A 26,702-nucleotide genomic window follows, 5' to 3' on the forward strand; every position below is an offset into this window, starting at 1 on the left:
AATAAAACTATCATTTAAATAAAACTACTCCAATCACCACCAGAATCTGCTACCCTATTTCTGCTTGTCTATTCTTCTCTAATTACTTGAAGTCCCATTAAGTTCTTTCTATAAGCTCCCAGCAGATACTTAATTTCAAAGGAATAAACTTCCAGTTATGGTCAATTAGGTAATTCAGACCTATCCTCTAATGAGGACAACTAGAAAAGCAATATAAAACTTAAAAAACTAAAAACGAAAAGAAAAGTAAAACTTGCTGAAGGGTAGTAAGGAGCTAAAAAGAAGTAAAGATTTTCCAGGTCAGTATCCAGGGGCAGATGGTGGGTCAGGGACATGAGAACAGCTTGTAGGGCTTTTTTTTATTTTCTGGGAATGCTGGAAGAGTCAGAAGAGAGCAGCTGAGTAGAGCTTCTGACAACACGGAAGGATTACAGGGAAAGAGAATGGAGACCAGGGCTGTAGGGAGAGTGGAAACGAAGTATACTTGGAGAACCTTAAGGTTTGGAGTTGAAACCACAAAGCGGGCCAAGCCTAGAAGGGTAACCAGAAACTGATATTTCACAGGGACTACAGCTCAGCTTCCAATCATTTAAATCAAATGAAATGAGAATGAGACCCTGGATTGCTACTGTCTTCAAGCTCCCGGTAGAAGCAAATGAAATGCTCCTTGGAGGATAACATTAGCATTGAACTTACCGTGTTCAAAGAAACAGAAAACAAAAACTGAGAATTTCAGCTGTGATCTAGAAACAATTTTAAATTACAAAACTGAAAACTGCAATAACTGAAATTAAGAACTCAAGGGACATATTTCAGAGATTAGATATAACTGCAGAAATTATTAATAAACAGACAGATGAGTCAGAAGAAATCTATCAAACAAGGAAGGGAGAGATACAGAGGACACAGTGACAATGCCTACGATGTTTGTTTTTGGAGTTCCAGAGGAAAGGAGAGAATAGACAGGAGCAATATTTAAATGGTATTTAAATATTTAAAGAGACAATGGCTGAGAATTTTCTGTAACTGATGAAAGGCATCAATCACCCACAGATTCAAGAAGACCTACAAACAGAATACATTTTTTTAAAACTTCACACATAGGTATGGAAGAGCAAAATTGATGAAAACAAGTTTCAAAGAGAAAACTTGAAAGTAGATAGAGATAAGGGAACACATTACCTTTAAAGGAGGAACAACTATGCTGACAGCTAATCCCAGTAAGTTATTGACAATAATGAACATCAGAATACTGATAATATTAAATATCAGGAATGGAGTAAGATTGTTAAAATGATGAAATTCTATTCCCAATGAACATATGCAAAAAAGAGAGTGAAACAAACAGGTATTTGGTGAAAGAATGCCATCAGTGAACTTACCCTTAAGAAAATTCTAAACTGTGTTTTGGAAGAAGAAAAATTATCCCAGAAGGGTCAGAAATGCAAGAGGCATGAAGAATAACAAAAAGAATAAATAAATAAATCTAAATCAGAGCCTCTTGATGTCACTGCAAATTTGAATTACCTGGGGAGTTTTTATGAAATACTAATGCCTGATGTAATCTCTCTGAATTGGAGCCCAGGCACCTGTGTTTTGTAAAAGTTCCCCAGATGATAACAGTGTACCTCCAGAGTTGATAATCATTGGTCTAACTTAATCTGATTATATAAAATATGACTTGTAAAATGTCTTCTGAAGTTTAAAATAAAATTAACATATATAACAACAATGGGAAAATGCTGAGAGGGGATTAAATAAAGTGTTCTAAGGTCCTTCTCTTGTCCGGGTAGATAAAAGTACTAACTAATATTGTCAAAATGGCCATCCTGCCTAAAGCAATCTACAGATTCAATGCAATCCCCATCAAAATACCAACAGCATTCTTCAAACTGGAACAAAATAGTTCTAAAATTCATATGGAACCACAAAAGACCCCGAATAGCCAAAGCAATCCTGAGAACGAAGAATAAAGCAGGGGGGATCTCGCTTCCCAACTTCAAGCTCTACTATAAAGCCACAGTAATTAAGGCAATTTGGTACTGGCACAAGAACAGACCCATAGATCAATGCAACAGAATGGAGAGTCTAGATATTAACCCAAACATATATGGTCAATTAATACATGATAAAGGAGCCATGGATATACAATGGGGAAATGACAGCCTCTTCAACAGCTGGTGTTGGCAAAACTGGACAGCTACATGTAAGAGAATGAAACTGGATCATTGTGTAACCCCATAAACAAAAGTAAATTCGAAATGGATCAAAGACCTGAATGGAAGTAATGAAACCATAAAACTCTTAGGAAAAAACATAGGCAAAAATCTCTTGGACATAAACATGAGTGACTTCTTCATGAACATATCTCCCCAGGCAAGGGAAACAAATGCAAAAATGAATAAGTGGGACTATATCAAGCTGAAAAGCTTCTATACAGCAAAGGACACCATCAATAGAACAAAAAGGCATCTTACAGTATGGGAGAATATATTCATAAATAACATATCAGATAAAGGGTTGACATCCAAAATATATAAAGAGCTCAGGCACATCAACAAACAGAAAGCAAATAATCCACTTAAAAAATGGGCAGAGGATCTGAACAGATATTTCTCCAAAGAAGAAATTCAGATGGCCAACAGGCACATGAAAAGATGCTCCACATCGCTAGTCATCAGAGAAATGCAAATTAAAACCACAATGAGATATCACCTCACACCAGTTAGGATGGCCAACATCCAAAAGACAAACAACAAATGCTGGTGTGGATGTGGAGAAAGGGGAACCCTCCCACACTGCTGGTGGGAATGTAAATTAGTTCAACCATTGTGGAAAGCAGTATGGAGGTTCCTCAAAAAACTCAAAATATAAATACCATTTGACCCAAGAATTCCACTCCTAGGAATTTGCCCTAAGAATGCAGCAGCCCAGTTTGAAAAAGACATATGCACCCCTATATTTATGGCAGCACTATTTACAATAGCCAGGAAATGGAAGCAACCTAAGTGTCCATCTGCAGGTGAATGGATAAAGAAGATGTGGTACATATATGGAATGGAATATTATTCAGCCATAAGAAGAAAACAAATCCTACCATTTGCAACAACATGGATGGAGTTAGAGGGTATTATGCTCAGTGAAATAAGCCAGGCGGAGAAAGACAAGTATCAAATGATTTCACTCATCTGTGGAGTATAAGAACAAAGCAAAAACTGAAGGAACAGAACAGTAGCAGACTCACATGGACTAATAGTTACCAAAGGGAAAGGGACTGGGGAGGATGGGTGGGTAGGGAGGGATAAGGGGAAAGGGGGGCATTACAATTAGCAAACATAATGTAGGGGGCGTGGGGCACAGGAAAGGAGGTACAACACAGAGAAGACAAGTAGTATTCTATAACATCTTACTACGCTGATGGACAATGACTGTAATGGGGTGTGTGGTGGGGACTTGATAATGAGGGGAGTCTAGTAACCATAATGTTGCTCATGCAATTGTAGATTAATAATAGCAAAATTAACAAAAAAAAGTACCAACTAATGTAAGACACTGATAAGTGCAAGATACCAAAATTTCTCAAGTAGCCACTAATGCAATAATAAAAGACTATATAAACATGTTCCTAAGTTATAAGAAAGAGAAGTAAAATAATACACAATTTCAAAGCAATTAAGGAGAAAAAGAAACATAACTGGCAGAACAAACAAAAAACACTAAGAAGATAGATGAAAACCCATGTATATTAGCAGCCCCATTAAATGTAAGTACACTAAGTATTTCAGTTAAAAGACAATTACTGTCTACTAAGTTAAAAGAAAAATAAATCATTAACATCAATTGATATTGATGATATCAACTGGTAACATCAATTGATATTGGTATTGATAGAGATAAAACATTCATTACTGGAGATAAAGAGGGAAACTATGAGAAGTTCAATTCTTCAAGAAGAAATGAGAATTCTAAATTTGTATGCAACTAATAACATCAGACCCAAAATAAGCAAAGCAAAAATACTCAAAACTACAAGGAGAAAAAAAAGTGTCTAAAATCACAGTGGGAGATTTTTGAACACACCTTTCTCAATAATAGAAAAAAGATTTTTAAAAATCTTTAAGGATAAGTATCTAAACATGAAAACCTGATTAGAATTTATATAAAACACCAGAATATAAATATAAAATAACTGCAGAATACAATACATAACTCATTGTATTGCACTTCACTTTACTGTGCTTTGCAGATACTAGTTTTACCAAATGAAGGTTTGTAGAGTGTAGCAAGTCTATCAGTGACATTTTCCTAACAGCATTTGTTCATTTCATGGCTCTGTGTCATTTTGGTAATTCTTACAATATTTCAAGCTTTCTGATTATTATTATATTTGTTCATATATCTGTGACCAGTAATGTTACTACTGTTATTGTTTTAGGGGGTCATGAACCACATCCACAGTAAGATGGCAAACTTAATTGATAAAAACTGTGTGTTGTGACTGCTCAACCAACCAGCCATTCCTCGGTCTCCTCTCCTCAGGCCTCCCTATTCCCTAAGACACAGTATTGAAATTAGGCCAATTAGTAACCCTCAATGGCTTCTAAGTGTTCAAGTGAAAGGAAGAGTGAGAAGTCTCTCACTTTAAGTCAAAGCTAGGAATGATTAAGCACGTAGAAAGCAAAGATAGGCTGAAACCTCAGTCTCTTGTGCCAAACAGATAGCCAAGTTGTTAATGCAAAGGAAAAGTTCTTGAAGGAAATTAAAAGTACTACTCCAGTGAATACAAATGTGATAAGAAAGGGGAACAGAGTTATTACTGATATGGAGAAAGTTTTAGTGGTCTGGATAGAAGATCAAAGCAGCCACAACATTCTCTTAGGCCAAAATCTAACCCAGAGCAAGGCCCTAATTCTCTTCAATTCTAGGAAGGCTGAGAGGAGAATATGATGCTAGCAGAGGCTGGCTCATGAGGTTTCAGGAAAGAAGCCATCTGCATAACAGAAAAGTGTAAGATAAGCAGCAAGTGCTGATGTAGAAGCTGCAGCAAGTTATCCAGATGATGTAGCTAATAATAAAAATAAACAACACATTTTCAGTGTAGACCAAACTGCCTTATACTGGAAGATGCCATCTAGGACTTTCATAACTGAAGAGGAAGAGAAGTCAATGACTGGCTTCAAAGCTAACTCACTTGTTAGGGGTTAATGAAGCTGGTGACTTAGGTTGAAGTCAATGCTTATTTACCATTCCAAAAGTCCTAGGGTCCTTAAGAATTATGCTAAATCTACTCTGCCTATGCTCTAGAAATGAAATAACAAAGCCTGGATGAAAGCACATCTGTTTCCAACATGGTTTACAAAATATTTTAGGCCCAATGCTGAGACTTACTGCTCAGAAAAAAAAGATTCCTTTCAAAGTATTACTGCTCTAGGCGAAGAAAGACATCTACCATATGATTTCACTTATTTGTGGAATATTTTAAAAAAAGCAAAACAGAAGAAACAAAACAGCAATACATTCATACACACTAGGAAATGACTAGTGGTTACCATGGGGGAGGGGTTGGAGTGAGTGGGTAGGGAGGGTGAGGGGGATAAAGGGGCACAAAAATTCTCTTATCATAATGTAAGCTGGTCATGGGGAGAGTAGCAGAGCATGGAGAATACAGTCAATGATTCCATAACATCTTTCTATGTTAACAGATAGTAACCACACAAATTTAATAATATGGGAGGTGAGAATTTAATAATATGGGTAACTGTTGAACCACTGTTGTACACTTGAAACCAATATGACTGTTTCATATTGTTATCAATATGATCGTTCATATTGATATCAATGATACTTCAATAAAAAATAAATTTAAAAATATATTACTGCTCATTGATAATGCACTTGGTCACTCAAGGCCTCTGATGGAGATAGATGAGATTAATGTTGTTTTCATGCCTGCTAACACAATATTCATTCTGCAGCCCGTGGATTAAGGAGTCATTTTGACTTTCAAGTCTTATTATTTAAGAAATACACTTCAATAGGCTCTAGCTGCAAAGAGAGTGATTCCCCACATGGATCTGTGCAAAATAAATTGAAAACCTTCTGGAAAGGATTCACCATTCTAGATATCATTAAGTACATTCATGATTCATGGCAAGAGGTCAAAACATTAACATTAGGGGTTTGGAAGAAGTTGATTCCAACCCTCATGATGACTTGGAGATGTTCAAGACTGCATTGGAGGGAGTAACTGCAGATGTGGTAGAAAGAGGAAGAGAACTAGGAATATAAATAGAGTCTAAAGATATGACTGAATTGCTGCAATCTCATGATAAAACTTCAACAGATGAGGAGTTGCTTCTTACAGATGAGCAAAGAAAGTGATTTCTTGAGATGGAACCTACTCCTGGTGAAGACTGTTGAAATGACAAGTACTGAGAATAATACATACACTTATAGCTGATAAAGTAGCAGCAGGGTTTCAGAAAATTGACTCCAATTTTTAAAGAAGTTCTGTTGGTAAAATGCTACCAAACAGCATCACATGCTACAGAGAAATTGTTTGTGAAAGGAGGAGTCAATCAATGCAGCAAATTTCACTGTTGTCTTATTTTAAGAAATTGCCACAGCCACCCCAACTTCCAGCACCCTGATCAGTCAAGGAGCCATCCACATCAAGGCAAGACCCTCTCCACCAGCAAAACAATTACAACCTCCTGAAAGCTTGATAATGGTTAGCATTCTTTTAGCACTAAAATATTTTCTAATTAAGGTATGTACACTATTTTTGCAAGATCTAATGCTATTGCACACTTCACAGACTATAATATAGTGTAAACATAACTTTTATATGCACTGGGAAACCTAAAAATTCATTTGGCTCACTTTACTGGGATATTCACTTTATTGCAGTGGTCTGGAACAGAACCTGAAGCATCTCCAACATGTGCCTGTACACATTCCCTTCATGAACACCATGAAAACTTCACTATAGAGCAAATCTCAGCAGATTACAGAAGACTGAAATCATCACACTAATTCACTGACCACAATGCAGATTACCTAGAAATAAACAATAAAAAGACAACTAGAAAATCTCCACATTTTTGGAAATTGAAAAATGTACTTCTAAATAGCCCAAGGAGAAAAAAAGAGAATTACAATGGAAACCCAATTTTTTTAACTGAATGATGATGAAAATATTATAGATGAAAACTAATACGCTGTTTAAGAGTAAAAAACTTGCAGTTGCAGTAGATAAATATTCTAATTTATCTAATACAATGTAGTGACTGTAGTTAACAAAACTCATTATAAACTTCAAAGTTGCCAAGAGACTAGGTTTTAATTATTCTCCCCACAAAAAAGACATAATTATGTGATGTGATAAAGGTTATTAGCTAATGTTACAGTGGCAATCATATGGCAATATACAAATGTATCAAATCAACACACTGTATATTGTAAACTTACCCAATATGTCAATTATATCTTAATTTTTAAAAATAACTTATTTACATACAAATCTAAAAAATAAAACAAAAACCTTGTGGACTACAGCTGAAGCCCTGCTCCGAGGAAAATTTATGGCTTTAAAAGAAAGCTGAAAAAATTTGAATTAAGCAGTCATTCTCAAATTGTCAGAAAAAGAACAAGTTAAACCCACAGAAACTTGAAAGAAGGCAATAATGGTGAACAGAAAGTAATAAAATGGAAAATAAACATACAGCTGAGAGGACCAACAAAACCCAAGGTTGAGGATTTAAAGACTTTCAACACCTAGCAAGACTGCTTGAAAAATAACCAGTCAGGGACCAAAAGAGGGTTCTGACATTACAAAAACCGTAAAAACATACAACGAACAACTTCAATCAATCAAAAACATCAATTTAATAAGTCCAATATAATAAATTACTAGAGAAACGTAACCACACAATAGTTATGAATAATCCCACAATTAGTAAATAAATCAAATCCATAAATGAAAACCTTACTGCCAGTCTTAAGTAAAATATTCCAGACTACAGAAAAAGAGGCAATGTCTCCTCCTTCCAACTCCTTTTATGAGGCTAGTAAACCTTTAAAACTAAAAGCTGTTAAGTATATCATAAAAGAGAAAAATTACAGATAAAACCCACTTTTGAGCACAGAGGCAAAAATCCTGAACAAAATTTCAGCAAACTAAATCCAGAAAATAAACTAAGTTTGGGTCATTTTAAGAATGTAAAAGTTGCTTACATATTTAAAAACTAATGCATTTCATATTATCAAAACTGAAGAGAAAAATCGTGACCATCTTATTACTTGGGAAAAAAAACCGTATGAAAAACACTCATGACAAGGATCTTTGGCAAATTACAGAATAAAAGAGCTCTTCCTTAGCCTGATAAAGGGTGTGGAATCTACCAAAAAAACCCTACAAGTATCACATAAATGGTAAAACAGTTTCCCTCTGAGATCAGGAGTTAGACAAAGATGCCAGCCAGCTATTACCACTTCTCTTGAATATTTTAGTAGTTATAGTCAGTGCAGTAAAGCAAGAAGAAATAAAAGCTGCAGAAATTGGTTGGGAAGAAATAAAACTGTCATAATTCACAGAATACACTTAGAAATTTTCAAAATTACAGATAAATTATTAGAAATAGTACATGAACTTAGAAAGGATGCTGGACACAAGGTTAATTTGAAAATACCAACTTCATTTCTACAACCACAACAAAATGACAATAAAAGATTTTTAACAAGCCTTTTTTAAAAATCAAATACCTATGAATAAATCTAATACAAGATGTACAAAAATCTCTATGCAGAAAGCTGTAAAACACTGAGGGTAATTAAGGAGACCTAAATAAAGGTTATGTGCCATGGGGTTGGAAGACTTGATACTCAAAAAATGTCAATCTTCCCCAATATAGCTACAGATTCAATGAAATCCTAATTAAAATTCCAAGTGGCTGTTTGGTGAAATGTATCAATTGTATATGAAAGGAAAAGAGTTATTTCAATAGTCAAGCAACTACTGAAGACAACCAAGAAAGAAGGGCTTGCTCAGGAGATAACACATCTTATAAAGCAGTTATTAAGGCTGTGTGGACATGGTAGTACAATGACAGCACAGACATCCATGGATTATTAGTCCGGAAACAGACTCACCCATATAGAGACAATAATTAACAAGGAAGGTGGCATGGGAGGACAGAAGAGAAAAGATGACCTTGACAATAAACGATGCAAGCTGGATAGCCATATGGTATGGGCTACATATCCATATGGAAAACATAAAAATAAAAAGGCCAATACTTCATATCTACACAAATATATATTCCAAGTATGCTGTAGCTCCAAATGTGACAGGAAGAACAAAATGTTTCTAATAGAGAACAGAGAAATAACTTCATGTCCTCAGGATAGGGAAAGACTTCTCAAATAGTGCACAAAAAGCATGTACCATAATATTTTTTAAGTGGTAAATTAGACATTAAAAATTTCTTCAAAAGACATCATTAAGAGAGTAAAAAGGCAAGCAACAGGGAGAACATATCTCAATAACCTCAAACTGGCAACATCCCAAATGTCCATCAACAGTACAACAAATTATGCATCTTCATGCACTGGAACACCACACAACACAGCAATGGAGACAAACGAACCACAGCGATGCTCAGCAACACAAATGACTCTCAAAAACACGTTTCGTGAAAAAGGCCAGATACTTAAGAATACATACTGAACGATTCCATTTATAAAACAGGAAAAATTAAAATATAGCATTTAGGGACAAATGCTTGGGTGGTAAAACTATAAAGAAGCAATAAGTAATTTTATGGATAATAATTACTATGGAGGGGAGGGACCAAGGGTGATAATGTTCTATTTCTTGGCCTTGTGACAGTGGTCATACTTCTGTTTTATGAAAATACACTGAGCTATAAATTTTTTCTTTTGTAGTCTTCCACATTTTCAAAAGCTCAAAAGTACTCAAAGACTTGCTGTGCTGGGTAGGGAGGGCTGAATGGCACCTTCTACGCTTGGCACCCGCATGAGTATGGGGCTATCTTTACTTCCAGTTCAAATATCTTAGCATTTCATACCTTCTAAAGTCATCAGCATATGCTCAATTAACACTTGCAGATAAGTATTTATTACAGAAGAAATACAAATGGTCAACAGGCACACGAAAAGATGCTCCATGTCACTAACCATCAGGAAAATGCAAATTAAAACCACAATGAGCTATCACCTCACACCAGTTAAAATGGCCACTATCCAAAAGACAGGAAACAACAAATGGTGGCAAGGATTTGGAGAAATGGGAACCCTCCTACACTATTGGTGGGAATGTCAATTGGTGCAACCACTGAGGAAAGCAGTATGGAAGTTCCTTAAAAAACTAAAAATAGAAGTACCATTTTATCCAGTAATCCCACTTCTAGGAATTTACCCAAAGAAAACAAAATCCCTGACTTGAAAAGACATATCTACCTCTATGTTTATCGCCCCACTATTTGCAATAGTCAAGATATGGAAGCAACCTAATCATTTATCAGTAGATGAATGGATAAAGATGTACACAATGGACCATTCATCAGTCATAAAAAGAGAAGAAATCCTGCCATTTGCATCAACATGGATGAAGCTAGAGGGTATTATGCTCAGTGAAATAAGCCAAGCAGAGAAAGACAAATGCCGTGATTTCACTAATTTGTAGAATAGGAAAACAAAGCAAAACAGAAGGAACAAAACAGCAGTAGACTCAGAGACACTGAGAAGTGACTAGTGGTTATGGGGGTGTGGGGGGGCAGGTTGGTGGGGAGGGGAGGGAGATAAAGGGGCACAATAATTCGCAATCACAGTATAAGCTGGTCATGGGGACAGTAGTATAGCATGGAGAACACAGTTAATGATTCTGTAACATCTTTCTACATTGATAGATAGTGACCGCACTAGAGGGGGTGAGGATTTGAGAATGTGGGTAAGTGCTGAACCATTGTGTTCACATTAGTACATTTGAAACTAAAATAGTAAGACTGCATACCAACAATACTTCAATTAAAAAAAATTTGTTGACAGATATTTAAAACATACATACTACAATTCTAAGAGCCTAAGCAAGTATGTTTGGAATCCAAAGAGATGAACAGGTCTCTCAGCATTAAAACATGAATGGAAATGCTAAATTTCCAAATCAAGGTAAGAGCTACTTCTGGAAAGAAAGGTTTAATAAGGAGAGGTAGGAGTTCAAATGAGACCTTTCTGTTGTAATGTTTTATTTCTGTATCTATAATGTTTTACTTCTCGAAAAAAAGCAAATATGCAAAATGTTAAAATTTAACAGAACTGGGTGGTGTATATATGAGTATCTTTTACATTTTTACTATATTGGAAAGATTCATAATTAAAGGGAATAAAATAAGAGAAGTACACTTTTATCAGCTCATTTGTCCTAGTAAAAACTCTGCTTTAGCCTAGGCAAGTTACCTTTCAGCCTCCCAGAGACAAAGCTTAAAATACTCTACAATAATTAATGTTCTTCACCACCAACACTAAATTTCTACACTTTCTTCTTCTCTAGGCTAAATATCTCCCCTCAGAGTTCATCCATGTTTCGTGTCAGATTTTTCAAACTCTTTACCATTCCAGCCATTCTGTTTTGAATGGCAACATCCTTCAAAATGAAGTGCCAAGATCCCAGTAAACCCACTATGTGAGAGGTTCCTCCAGTTCCAATTTCACCAGCAAACTTTTAACTCACAGATGATTTAGGTAAGAATAAATGAGCTTTTCTTTCCAGCCAGCCCAGATATATAACCTCCCAAATGCATCGCACCCCCCCTTGAAGTAGACACCTCTATACCCAACATCCACAGTCCTCTTTTCCAGCAGAACCCAACCTGAAGTCTACACCTAGCAGGGATGGTACCATTCCCCAGCTGAGGTCTGGTTTGGCTGGAAGCATCAGATACAATTCTGTCCAGTAAGACTTTAGGGCTGTTGTGCTGGGGGGCTTTGAGAAAGGCTTCTTCACTCTTAAAGGGAGGTATACAAGTCTTCTTGACCACATCAGAGTACGCCCTGGGGAAGTGAAGAGCCATTCTACAGCCACAAGAGGCAGTAGGCAAAGGAAGGCAGAGGAGCTGCTCACTTACCCAACCCCAGAGGTGCCCCGCTCCAAATGCTGATTAGCTTCTTCTGGACCACAATTTTTCCCCAGTCATACTGGTTACTGTGTCAACCTCTTCCTTTTGTTTTGTCTGTCAACTAGGCCAGGGATTGTAAACCTGATGCCGGTAGCCTTTTCTCTTCCAAATCATCCCACATCCTGATTTTGGCAAGACTCCCCCGAGAGGGAAAAGGTAAAAAGGCAAATTCCCCTGTAATTACATCCTTCAAAGATAACCACTGCTAACAGTTTGATATACACTGGTTCATGATATATTGTAACTTCTACAAAATTAGTTTCTTTTCAAGAAAATATTCGTATCAGCTTTTTTGGTGATGGGGAAGATGGGCAGACCTGAGTAAGAAGAAACTGGCAACCAAAAGAGAAACATTATGAAACACCCTAACATATATATGAAAGAGCAACAGACTTCGGACAGATGGATTTATACCTCTGCCCTCTACGGATTCCCTTTATAGGTGGGGATAAGAATACCCACACCAGATGGTGTGGGGACTTACATAACGTACCCAAATAAGTTCTGTTGGGGTTTTATGTTTGCTGGAGTTTTGTTTTTCTCTACTTGCACATAAGAATCACCAGGGGAGCATCTGAAACAGAATCCCAGATGTACTCCATGAGAATCTCTGGGGGCGGGGCCCAGAAATCACATGCAAGTGCATTTTGCCAAATAAAAAGCACCACACAAATTTGTTTTTACTCCACCGTTTAGCATCTAACACAAAACCTCGTAACTGTGGTTCAATAAACTCTTGCAGGATGAAGAACAAATGAGAAGCCATATTTTAAAGATAGATTAGTTATGCTTAAAAGAATTTCACTAAAAAAACACACTGCATGATGCTTATGTAAGAAAAATTCTCTTAGCCAAAGCAATTATTAGTTGTACTTGATACAAAGGACTGGAAACCATTTCTATCTGAATGCACCAACATGGCTCACTTTCCATCTTAGGTCATAAATCAAGGTACACTAAATTTAATTAAGCTGCAAGGTAATCTAGTTTATCTCACAAAACACAGCTCATGAAAATTGGATTATAAGTGATTTCGAATTTTCTCTCAAATGGCCCCCTCTACAGAAACTACAATTACTGTACAAAGATTGTTCCCTAGTTTTTATTTTATTATTCTTTCAGTAATATTTTTAGAACAATTCAAAATAATTGCTAGGTACCAGTTTCCGTATACAATATGCCACTTGTATATAAGGTATATACCTACCTAATAGACCTAGAAGGATATATATACACCACCAAAATGTTTACAGTGAGATTTCCCCAGAAAATGATTTCAGATTACTTTTCATTTCTTATTATTTATCTGTATATTTTAATTTTCTACAATGAATATGCACTACCACTATAATTTTTCTTCTGTTATTTTAAAAAGGAAATGCAAAAGCTCAAGAATTCAGTAAGGGTGAATAATACACTTAAAGAATCTTGAAAGATTTTTGTTTTGATTTTCCAAAGTCAAAATAATTTCAGGTAAGTTAAAAATCTGATTTCTATATTTGAAAAACACTAACCCATCACATATTACTGCCAAGAATTCTAAAGCTCTTCAGCTTTAAAAATAACCATGTATCTGAATAGTATAAAGGACATTACTGGGTCAACCGACAAACTGGAATACAGACAGCAGAGTTGATCAAAGTATTTTATTAATGTTAAATTTCCTTAAGTTGATAACTGAAAGGTTAGAAGACAATGTTCTTGGTTCTTAAGAAATACACACTTATGTTTTCAGGGGTGAAAGGGCATTGGTGTATGCAACTTACTCAAATATACATAAAAATAGAATGATAAAGCAAATGCAGAATAGAGGAAATGTCAACAATTGGTGAATCTGAAGAACATGAAAGTTGTTCAATTTTTTCAATTTTTTTATGAGCTTGGAATTATTTCTAAATAAAAATTTAATTGAAAAATAACAGAGAAAGGGCATTCAAAATTGTCCTAAAAAACACGTAAAATCATTCTGGGCCAAGCAACTTCAAGCAAGACTTTATTGGTAGAGGGAAGGCAATATATTCAAAAAACTGCTAAAACAGAAGGAAGAAAATAGCAGTAGACTCATAGACACTGAGAAGGGATTAGTGGCTAGCAAGGGGGAGGAGTTAGGGCGGGAAGGGTGAAGAGAGAAAGGGGCACAATAATTCACAACCTCAATAGAAACTAGTCACAGGGATGGTAGTACGGCATGGAGAATATAGCCAATGATTCTGGAACATTCTACCATGTTGATAGATAGTAACCGCACCAGAGAAGGTGAGGATTTAATAATACAGATAACTGCTGAACCACTATGTTATACATTTGAAACCAACATAAGATTGTATATCAATGATACTTTAATAAAAAAAGAACTGTGCTAATAAAACACCCATGCAGGACCAACCTGAAGCAAGATATTAGCACTTCCCAGTAGAAATACAGTGTGAACCATATATGTAATCATTTTTAGTTGCTACATTAAAATTAAAAGAAACAGATGAAAATTAATGTTAATAAATTTTACTTAACCAATGTTTAAATGTTATCATTTCATGTAATCAATATACAAATCACTGAGTTTTACAAATTTTTTTCATACTAAGTCTTCAAAACCTGGTGGGTGTCTTAAGCTTACAGTACATCTCAATTCAGATGCTAAATTTTCACAGGAAATACTTGATCTGGATTTAGATTTCATAAAATGTACAGTTAATAAAGCAGATTCACATAACCAAGATGTTTCAAACATAGTAAAAGGTTTTCTGATCACTGAATTATTAGCTTTTAGATGTAAATGTAAATTAATCAAAATTAAATAAAATGGAAAATTCCTTCCTCATTCACACTATAGCCACACAGTGTACAAGCTCAGTAGCCACATGAGGCTACATTAAGACAGCCCAATTTTAGATGATGAAACATTCCTTTTATGAAAGAAGAATCTAACTGATAAAACTTAGTTTATCATACTTATCAAAAAGGTTTTTAAGAGTTATGATAGAATGATGACTAATATTCTTATCAGAAGCATTGGAATCTCTCCAAATCATAATCAGACATTCCCTATGCCACTAATCCGAAATACTAACACAAAGCCTTCAGATTATCCTCCAGCTCAGTAGTCACACTCTGAATTTGAGTTTCCTGAAAAACTATCAAATGGTCCACTTACTTTTAAATGTGGCAGAATGAACTCGAGTTTTAGCTCTCAGAAATCAATGTCCACTGTACAGAGTGCAGTGCTTCAGCACAAATACTGTCTGAGAATGCCAAATGGGAGCATGCACACAACAGAACTTGTCCCGGATTTAAAAGAAATGACCCTAAGTACAGAGGTGGATTTTTTTCATTTTAAACAGGTGTAAGAGATTAATTCAGTCAACAGCAGGCAACACTAAAGATTCTCCAATCAATAACTTCGTGCCAAGCAACTTAATCAAGGATTTGGCTAGAACCCCTTTGGTTAATCTTAGTAAGAACTTTCCCAAAGACATCCTGATTTAGGCCATTCTCATCTAAATCAAGGTTTAGGCAGTCCTTTGCCTGGCAGGAAATAAATGAAATCAAATTATATACATGTGAATAAAATTCTGCCCGCTTGACAAAAGGAAAACCTTCTGAAAGATTTAGTAAGTGTGGGCAAAACTATAATTCTAAAGGGCAGACATTACCAAAATATAGCTTTTAAAAACCATTTTTGGGAAATGTCTGATTCCTACCTCCTGTCCAGCCAGAATCTTCAACTGAAGAAAGTTGCAAGTAAATATCTAATTTAAGCCACAACTGATAATTGAGTTTTTCTTTATCTGCACCCATACATACAAGCGTTAATATTCTGCTTAAATTTAATAGGATGACTTTTTTTTAAATGATGAATCCTTTACTGTGAATTCACTAGTGCCTGAAAGTTACCTCATACCCCTGGGAAGTGAGGTAAGAGTGTGAACAATGGTTTTTGACACCCTGATTGAAGAGCTATATATTCTGTATTCCATACAAAATCCTTTTTTCCTTCCCCTCTCATCCCACTGACCTAGCTTGCTTTCATACGAAATCAAGTTAGGGATCACAGATACAAATCTAACCATTGTGTGGAAACCAAAATAATCATGATCGAAAAGCTTGTGTATATATAAACTATTTCTACTTAAAATTTAACTTCCTTCTTTTTCCCCTAAAGAATCATAAAGCTTTAAGCAGGATGAATTCAAACGTTTTAAGCCGTTCCATAGGAGGTTTGTTCCTGATTAGATTTATTTTACCCGTGAAATGTTTAAACATCCTGTATCAGAACACATTCTAACTTGCGGTTTTTATTAGAAACTTCTCAGGCAATGCCTATGTAATCAAATCCAGTCTCACTTCTCCCTGAAATTACTAAATACATAGAAACCAATTGCAATTTTTAAAACTGTGCAGAGGGAAAAGAAAAAAGCCTCACCAGAAACACACATTCCAGTCCACCAGTTCAAGCCCTATTTCGAGAAAGCAAGTAAAAATAAAGTCCACTGGCTCCCTTAGGAACAGAAAGGTTTTGATGAAACGGCAGTGTGCAGACGCCGACCCCGACAGCCCTGCTCCTGCAGCGTCAACTCCCGATCACCCGAGCCAATCACCCGAGAATCCAGGCTCCGTGACCACCCCAAATCACCGGTGAATCCAGGCTCTTCCACCACCTCGCAGCGCAAAGATATTTACGCGGTTATGAGATGCAGAAAAACTTAAATCCTGATACCAAAGTACAATAGCACAAGAGTTCTTACAACGTATTCACGGCTACCTCCCCTGCTGGCTGAAACCCACTACAAAAGGGAGCAGCACAAACACCGGAGAGGGATTTCCCCTCGTTTATGAGACTTAGGCCAACAGCTATATTTAACAATTCCTCTCGGAGGCTTGATGCCAGGGCGGTGAATCCACCGGAGGGAGGCACAGGAAGCAGAAGGCACACCCGCTGCGTGGTGCAGGAGCGTTCTCGCGGCGCTCGCCCCAGCACCGCGGCACTCTGCGAGGGCCAGGCCGGAGCGCCCGCATCCTGCAGCCCAGCCCACCTTGCCAACAAAGGCTGCAGTGACTGCTTCCAGGTGGGGGGCCCCACCGCCGTGCCCAGTGTCTGGGGTGTGCGCGGGGCCGCCCCTGGAGGGAACCTAGCCGTACTGACGTCCGGAGCTGCGAGCCGCCGGCGGGGCCCGCAGGGCGCACGGACACAGGCTCGCATTGTCCCTGGGGGAAGCAGGGTGGGCGTCGGAAGCGCGCAGGGTCCCCAGAGGATGCGGTGGCGCCCCGGGCGGAATGGGGACTAGGGTGACTGAGGCTGCCTGACGACCCCCGCGCACCGCAGCCCCGATGCCTTTCATTTGGCCTTTGCGGCGGCGGCGGCAGCAGCCCGACCTCCAGCGCTTAGCACTGCGCCAAGCAGGGGCGGGCGGGAGAGGCGAGCCAGACCCGACAGGGCGCCGGATCGCCCCCTCCCCCCGCGCCGCGCCCCCAGCCCTGAGCGTCCCGGACCCCGCGGCCCTCACGCCCGCAGGCCGCGCTCCCACGGCGGGCCGAACCGACTGCCCTCCGGCGTTCTCCGGGTCCCCACCTCGATGTAGCCGGCCAGCGCCGCGGCAGGCGCTGTGAGCCCGAGCAGCAGCAGAACCAGGAGCTTGCCCGTGGCCGCGGCGCCCGCGGTCCCGGTGGCCGCCATCCCTCGCCGGGTCGCTGGAGCGCTCGGCTCTCAACCTCACACTCCCAAACTCAAGAGCTCTCCCAACGGCGACCCACCAGCATCTGAAGCCTGTTCGCCGCCGCCCCGGGGATTTTACACCAACCGGAACTGACTTCACAAAAACACGCCCTGCACCCCCCTCGCCCAATGCCGATCCGCAGAACCTCCCCCAAACACCGCCCCTTGTTCAGCCCAGACCCAATCTGGGAACCGAAGAGCGTACATGTCCCGCCCGCCCAAGCGCGCTCCCCCGCCTGGCCCCGCCCCAAAACGCTGATGGCCCCGCCCCCGTCCGGACCCCGCGGCCGTGGAACTCGGGGCTGTGTGCCGGGTGGGTTGGGGGCTGCGGTTCGGCCCGGTTTCAGGGCTGCTTCGCGCTCCCTCACCACGCGCGTTTATCTGTCTGCGCCTCGCCTGTCAGTCCGCCTGTGGCCTCCTGATAGAGGCACGCCCCGTCACCCCACCCCTGCGGGGTATTTTTCAAAATTCCTTTAGGTACACCCTTTTTGGTTCTGAAAATTATTTTATTTAAAACAGAATAATTTTTAAAAACAGGATGAATTGTTCCAAGCCCAGGCAGGTTGACCGAAGACCCACCCTGCGGAAAGGCAGGACCAAACGAGGCAGTCCAGGTCCGCGACCCCCAGCGCTGCCCCGCGCCGGCTGCGCCCTTGCCTCGCCCTGCTCCGGGCGGCGTCTCCGCACTCTGACCTCTGCTCCCGAGGCCTCACCCGCACCCTCGCTGCCTCCCACTAGAGACCAGCAGTACACGGACCGTATTGGCCCGAAAGCCCGGTTCCCTTGTGTGTTTTAGGAAAAGACCATTTTCCTTTCTTCCACAGTTTAAGATCACTAGCAAGAGATACGCTTGTCTGCCTGTTTGCTCCACTGCGTTTCCACTTCAACTGGGAACACATTCTGCTCCCCCATTTCACGACTGGCACGGACTCGCCACGGGGAGGGCTCTGCGGGCTTGGCTTCCTTTCAGGAGTCGCCTGATTTATATACCACCCTCTGTGGAGCCCTTGCTAGGCCCTTTAGGTTCAAACAAATAAGTCGGAACAGGGTCTCTACCCAGGAAACAGTAAAGAGGAAGAAATGGTGTCCACAGAGTAAACAGTGCAGCAATGAGAAGAACGCTGGATTTTCCAGCCTTACTGCGTGACGTGTCCAGTTCCGGTGGGGAAACAGGCTCTGCCCCTTCCCCAAAGACAACTCGCACCGTTCCATTCCAGAGCCCTTCCTATGTCTGCAATGTTCTCGTTTCACCTTCTACCTGTTGAAAACATTTTCATTCTTCCTTTGCTCGATTGGCTATAATATCATCTGCTTCTGAATCCCAGAGCACTGTTTCCCATGAGGGCACTTGCTCCCCTAACTACCTCCATATTTCTCTTCTGCCACTGGCAAGACTTCCCCTGTCATACTGTGGGGGCCCTCACAGTGGAGACCTCAGCATATGTCCGTGCGGTGTCATCAAAGCCAGTTATGCTGGGTGCTGCTTTGGGCTGATTTGTGTCCCCCGCAAAGTTCACATATGTTGAAGTCCTAACCCTCAAGTGATGTGGAGGTGGGGCCTTTGGGAGGTTATTAGGGTTAGATGAGATCATGAAGGTGGGGGCCTTCATAATGAGATTGGTACCATTGCTTCCTCTCCCCACCAACACCTGTGAGGACACAGGGAGAAGGAGGTCAGGAAGAGCCCTGGCCAGGGAACCAAATCTTCTGCACTGCGGGCTTATGCTTCCCAGCCTCCAGAACTGTGAGAAATGAACACCTGCTGTTTGAGCCCCCAGTCTGTGGTCCTTCCTTGTGGCAGCCTACCTTACGACAGCCACATGACTATGGGCCAGCCCTTCATCATTGGAACTCTTTCCTTCTAGGTCCAGTGTGAATACAAAAAGCCTATCTCACCAACCAATTTGTGTGACCCCATAAAAATGAATGTACAATAGTGAAAAGCATGGGAGACTTGAATATAAAGGGTGTGTTACCAAGGCAACTTTCCATGAAGGTTTATATGGAGACAGTATTAAGCGCCTGGGTAAGTCCCAGTTTTATTGTGGAGCCTGGGCTGAGGCATTTAGTCTCTCTGGTGCCTGTTTCCTAGCCCACATCATCAGGGACTTGAACTCAAGGATCTCTAAATTTCTATGAATCTAAATACCTGAGAGCAAAGCAAATAAAATGATCTGAGTTCAGAACAATGGCCTCAATATTCATGCTTTTGGGACTGTATACTCAAGACTGAGCTCTAATATCATGGAATGGGACTAGGAAATACAGACAAATGACTTAGGGGGTTTTCAATCTAAAAGTAGTCAGGTCCTAAAAGGAAATTAATTAGCACTTTCAGGTCACTGAAAAATCATTAGTAAGGGTATATTGCCCCGTTCATCAATGTTCTTGACTTTAAAATGTTACTTCTTTTTATTAAATGACAGTGATAGGAGCTTACCTAGTCTTGCAATTCTCAATAATTTTCATCCTAAACATGCTCAAGTGAGTGACCAACTCATCAGAAGAATCCTTTTATTACCATTTGTACACAAAAATTAAAAGCTCTAAAATAACCTCCTATTTCTTTTATCTTCTTAAGAATCAGACTTTCTCCTAAAAGAGTTATCTTCCATGTACGCTTTAAGATATGTACATTTCATTATTGGGAAGAAAAGTAAAGTATATGTCCCTAAACGTATACTTACTTGAGTGCCACATATTCATTTAACACTTACTTATCCAACACTCATTCAGGGTGAGGTAAACCAGGCTAGAATAGTTGCTCCCAAATCAGGATGCTTTCCGAGTCAACCACGAAGTTTTATGAAAAGGCAATTTACTGAACTCCTACCTCAGAAATTCTGAATCATTCTGAATCACTAAGGCTAGGGTGACATAGGAAATCAGCTTATTTTTCATTTTTTAAAGCTGTCCAGGGAATAATCCACTGGTACTTTTAAGAGCTTGATTCTTGAATGTCACAGACCAGTAAAAAAAATTTTTTTTAATTGGCGTAGCTAATTTAAGATTACCAGTGTTTTATTTTTCCAAATAAAATGTTAAATTAAGACACAGATGTGTGTTGTCAATACTGTTGCACTAAGGAAAGAACATTTAATAACAAAGGTAAGAATGGTCTTAATTTTATAACTTTGAAGTGGGATACAATGCAATTTTTCACAACTCACTGCATTGCCTTTATTTCTCTCATTACAAATCAGAATGATGAACACTTTATAATGGAATAGTTCTAGTCTAACACAGGTATTTGAACATTGTTATATGAATCAGTTAAATGCCTTGTCCTTTGCCTAGAACTGGTAGCCTTTAAATATGCCATACCAAGAATGCATCCCTCCCCTGCCAACCTACCACCCCATCCATGACTGACTCAGTATTTAAGACTTGGTTTAAGTGTCACCTGTTCATGGAAGTTTTCTGTCCTTCCCCTTTCCTGCAAGGCTGAGTTGGTGCACCTCCTTTGTGCTCCCCAAAACGTTCTGTACACCTCTGACACACTACTTGTAAATTAAATATTAATCATTTATTTTCTTTACTGTCTTCCTAGTTCTACCATGAGTCCCTTAGAGGGGAGGAACCATGTTTTCTTCATTTCTGTACTCCACAATCTAGCATAGTGGTTGTATTTAATAGGCATTCAAAAAATACTTGCATACCTAAATGAGCTTTACAATCTGGCAAAGAGGATACATATGCATGCAGGAGTAGAGTACAAGGGGGAAAGTCATAAATGGCATACGAGGAGAATTGCCTACATTTTTTAGGGAATAAAGAGAAGGAGAAAGTTGGTTACATCTGGCTGAGGACATCAGGCAAGGATCATAGAGGAGATTATAGCAGAGATTACCTGGAAATAATCACAGGATGTGCATGTGTGGTATTGGGAGAGAATAAGAAGCATGGAAGGAACAATGTGGACAAAGTCACGGCAGAGAAGAGCACGAGGCATGTCAGAGACTATGTGAGGATTTCATTCAATTGGAGCACAGAGTTTGTAACAAGTACCAAGGGAGGATGGTTGGGGAGTGTACCTAAAAGGTACTGAGGAGACAGAAATCTGTAGGAAAAGACATACTGTAGACAAATTGAGCGTGACAGCCATATAAGGAATAAGCTAGAGCCTAGAGGCAAGGAGGCCAACTAGGAGCCTATTGTGATAAGGAAAAGAGTAAACATGGGCAGAACTCAAACAGACGCGATAGCGATAGTGTTAGAAAGGAGGCAAGTGCAAAAGGTAAGTCACTGGCTCCAGGAGTCAGTAGAGAAGGGAAGAAGGAATGAAAAAGTGTTCACACGTGGTGCCTGGGAGCATATGATTATGAATGTGTGGAGAAAGTGAAGGTTCCTGTGGCCAGGACTCTCACCTGGCCCTGGTCGGCTTGCTCACTACACACGTGTGGGCAATATGTTGTTACGGACTCTATATAAAGAGCTCCGCCCAGTACTCTGGGCTGCTGCACGGCTGCAGGGCTGCACAGCTGCAGGAGAGCAGAGGCTGGAGTGGTGGCAGTGCCAAGAACAGAGACAGAGAAGACTTACGGCCGGGAGAGGCCCAGCGGCAGACTTGCTGCATGCAGACTTGCTCTGAGTGGACAGTATTCTAGTGATTGACCTGCCACCGTGGGAATAAAGTTGGGTATAAACCCTTTCACCCCAAGAACGTTCCATTGTCATTTTGTCAGTCTCATTGAATCCATAGTGAACTTGCCCGGGGCTGAAACCCATTGGCAAGACAGAGTCAAAAGCTAGAAAAGGCCAAGTAGAATGAGAGCTAAGAAAAGACCCCCGTGAACTTGGAGACCTTTGAACTTGGTCACTGTTCATTCCTTTGTAAGGATAAAAAGCTACCTGCAGTAAGTAAAGGTTTAAGAGGTCATGAGGGATACTAACAAGTACAGTTGTCTCTTATAAGATGTTTCCTGTTGAAGGAGCCAGCTAGTAAAAGAGTTCTTGTAGGGTCTGGGTGGAGAGTTTTGTTGCTATTTATCATTGATGAGAAGGCCCTGGAGGAGGGGGAGAGGCTGAAAATGCAAGTGAGACCCTTGAGATTTCTAAGATGAACATTATCCTCATTTCACAGTTGAGGAAACTAAAGCTCAGAGCGGTTAAACAGCTTGCCCACAACCAAAACCAAGTAACTAGCAGAGAAGGAAATTGAATCATGGTTTGTGTGACTCAGAGGTTTAAGGTCTTCTGCTCACATCATACAAACCAACTCCCACCAGACAGCAGAAAATATTCATCTAATAAAATCCTTCAGTGGATGCATGGAGGATGTATCAGTAGCTGGACATTCACTTTGCTTGCATTTTAATGTAGCTTTGTGTTAGTCTGTAAAACCACACTTCCTTTAATGAACAGAGAAGCTACTCTCTAAAAATGTGACTTAAGAGGAGTTGAAAGTTACCTAGCTGTCCCATATTTCTCTCCTCCTTGAAAAGCTTCTGGGTTCCCTCTACGGCAGATGTTGAACAGGTGGAATCACTTCTCACAGGGACTTCCAGCTTGAAGCAGAACAGGTTTAACCTTACATGATTTACACCTTTATCACATGACTAGGTAATTAAGAGTTAATATGTTAATTTGTAAAGACTGTCTTCTACCTCCTACTGGTCTAGACTAGAAGAATCTAGTTTTCAAACAAGTCAAGTAGACAAAAAGATCAAGTACTTAAAAATCAACACAGAGTACCAAATGCAATAGTGCCAGAGCAGGATCTAGACATGGCAAAGAATCTGGCCTTGGAGTGTACATCTAGGTATCTTTTGTTTTCAAAGATAATATTGATTTAACTGACTATAATCTGATTAGGTGTGTCTGAAATACAGTGCTTGAAAAACAATTTTAAACACACTGCACATACGCTAAGTTTTATTTTGCTGAGAAACTGGTTTACAGGCTAGAAGCAAAGTTTTTAAGGCCTAAAATGTATACAATGTTGGGTTTTGGGTGTCCTTGGTAAGACAAACACGTATGATTGTCAGGGTCCCTGCCAGGGCCTTGGAGGTGGCTGGGTCCAAAGGGTGGACCTGAAACAATATTAGTGCTACAGAAAAACTGCTTCTGGCTGCAAATCCCTTTTGAAGAAGTTGTTATTGCGTGTGGCTCTGACTCTTTATTTCCCTTCATTTGTTGTGGTTGCTGAGTCTTTATTTAAAAGAAGCCATCCCATTCTTGGTACGTGGTCTGTTCTGCCTCCATGCTATGGCTATTTTCTAAGCTTCTTATAATGATGCCATCTTTTTTAGTGGTCTTGTTTGGTGCTTCTTTGAATGATTTTTCTGCCTTCAGTGCAGGAAATCTAAAATGATGATTAAATCCTCAGTGCTGGAAACTGCTTGCACTTAAAGTTCTTATTGTTTAGGATTTCTACATGGTACTTGCTTTAAGAAAAGCTGATGTGAAATTATTCACCCTGAAAAGCTCTAAATCAAATAATTTGAAGATGTTTGGGCCATCTTTCTACCCTGCACAGAAGTCCTTTCCACAACATCTATAATGGGATGGTGGAGAAGCTGACAACTCTGTGGTTAGAAAGTTAGTCTTGTTTTTGAACTAATCTTTATTGCATATTTGACGTGGCCTGTCATATCTCATTTGGCCCTCCCTCTCCATTCTCAAATCTTTCCTGTAATATAAACAGACTCATTTATGTAGCCATTTTGTGACCTTCTTACTATCTATTATACATTCCAATTTACCAATCAGCCTCTAGCAATGTGAACTCCAAACTGAGCACAATATTTCACATGCCGTGTGGAGTATAATGGCCTTTTTCTGGACACTGTGTATTTTATTAATACAACCTAACATTTCCTGATCAATACCAAGGTCACATAATAATTCATTCAACAGATACTTATTTAGCACCTACAGCATGCTGTGTACTTTACTTGGGATATAAAGTGAAATAAAGTGTTTCTTGTTCTCAGTTTGCTTGATAAATAAAGGTTCAAAGTTAAAAAGTATTATAACAGGTAAAACTTCCAGAGGAGAAGATGCCTTAACTGAGTTTGAAAACATTGGAGTCACCTAGACAAAGGTGGCTCTGGCTGACGAGTGTCAGCCAAGCTGAGGTATCAGTCTGGGTATGGACAGGGCAACCTGAAGCAGAATGACACAGTATAGGAATGACAGAGAAAAGAGAGATCATGAGAAATACGGTGCTCAGCTAATTTTTAACTTTATCTTAACAGCTATGGGGAGCCACTAAGTGATGGTCAGACTTGCATCTAAGGAAGATCACCCTGTCAGTGGGAGGACAGATTGGGGATGGGCTAGCCCGGGATTATTAAAATAATCCAGGGGAGACGCAATGAGAGTTGAATCAGGGTGGAGAAAGTAGAAATGCAGAAAAGAGTGACATAGAGATTAGAAACTGCCCCCCTTAATGACTTGGGGGATACAGGAGAAATGGGGAGAAGGCAGGGTGCCGTAGCGGATAACACATTAGCTAAGGCAGGGATTTGAGGTTCCGATGAGTTTCGGGGTTCAAATTCCTGCTCTACAACTTCTAGTTGTGTGACCTTAAATGGTTTAATTTCATCAGTGCAAAATAGGGTAATACCATCTTTTTAGCAGGGATCTTTTAAAGACTAATAGGAATAATAGATAAAGTGCTTACATGTTTTGCCCAGTGTACAGCAAATGATAAATACTCAGTACAGGACAGTAGGTAATTCTGGTTGGTTATTTATGCTGGTGGTGATCATGCTGGTGCAATTCAGCAAAATAGAATTCAGGAGGAAGAGCAAATTTGGAAAGTGAAAATGATATTTTAATAGTAGTTCATATTTGTATAGTGCTTTTCAATTTTCAAATTTCCTTGGCTTCCATTATCTCATTTCATGTCCAAAAGAACTCTGGAAGCCTCCATTTTAGGAAAATAATCCAAAATGAGAATAAATGATAGAAAAATGCTTATGAGGTAAGGTACATTTTTTAAAGGGAATGCAAAATTGTGTATGTAGAATAATTTCACTTACACATTTAAAGTCGACCAGTGAAAATAAACTAAACATACTAATTTTTTTGGACCGTGGGATTATAAATGATTGTTTTATTCTTCTTAATATATTTCTGGGTTTTTCAAATGTTCTATAATGGATATGTATTACTTTTGTAATAGGAGGAAGAATGGTACACTTCTCTTGTGTTTTTCTTTGTTTTATGAACAATGCCTTGTTAAGTAGATAGGTTAGTCATTATTCTTATTTCCACTTTATAATATGAACACTTCTACTGATAAAACCAACTGTAACTAACATTTATATAGCACTTACTATGTGCCAGGCATTGTCCTAAGCATCTTAGTAGATATTAAGTTTAGATATGAGTTTGGAAGTTATTAGAGCTGTCTCATTTTTATGTTTTTGGCTGTAAATGATAGAAATGTCTACTTAAACTGGCTTATGCAAAAATAGTATGCATTGACTTCCATAACTTGAAAAATCTGTAAGTGAAGAGGCAGAGATCAGGCACGGCTCCAGTCAGGACTTCAGCTCACATCTTTGTGATTCTCCTGATCCTCCTTGTGTGGCAGCTTCATCCACAGACTAACAATGAGTTTTGGATCCTATGCTACATCAGCACAGGAAATGGTCCAGAAGAAAAGACAGCTTCTGCCCCAGCCTTCCAAACAAGAGTCCTGAGATTCTCCGATCGAACAATGTAAGTCACAAACTCCCTCTTGGATCAATAACTGAGGGATGGGGTGGGAAGAGGGGTGAAAATAAAATATGCTAAGTGTCTTATATCAACGGGGGCCTTCTAAGGATTATGAGGGTGGGGGC

At 39.4% G+C, this 26,702-nt stretch overlaps 1 protein-coding gene across 4 annotated transcripts in view; it reads right to left on the minus strand.

The window, feature by feature from the left end:
* The window catches only part of APLP2 (amyloid beta precursor like protein 2), an 85,138-nt gene extending 67,168 nt beyond the window's left edge, over positions 1–17,970 (minus strand). For 2 of the 4 annotated variants that reach the window (XM_037000809.2, XM_037000806.2), the window contains exon 1: positions 17,764–17,969. In XM_037000809.2, the coding sequence (XP_036856704.2) occupies positions 17,764–17,868 (105 nt within the window). In that variant the 5' untranslated portion in view covers positions 17,869–17,969. Of the gene's footprint in view, positions 1–17,763 lie in introns of all 4 variants that reach the window. The other 2 variants (XM_037000808.2, XM_037000807.2) reach the window with 2 other exon arrangements.
* Between the last annotated feature and the right edge of the window lie 8,732 nt (positions 17,971–26,702).

Source organism: Manis javanica, chromosome 6 (assembly GCF_040802235.1).
Source record: "Manis javanica isolate MJ-LG chromosome 6, MJ_LKY, whole genome shotgun sequence".
Lineage (NCBI taxonomy): Eukaryota > Metazoa > Chordata > Mammalia > Pholidota > Manidae > Manis > Manis javanica.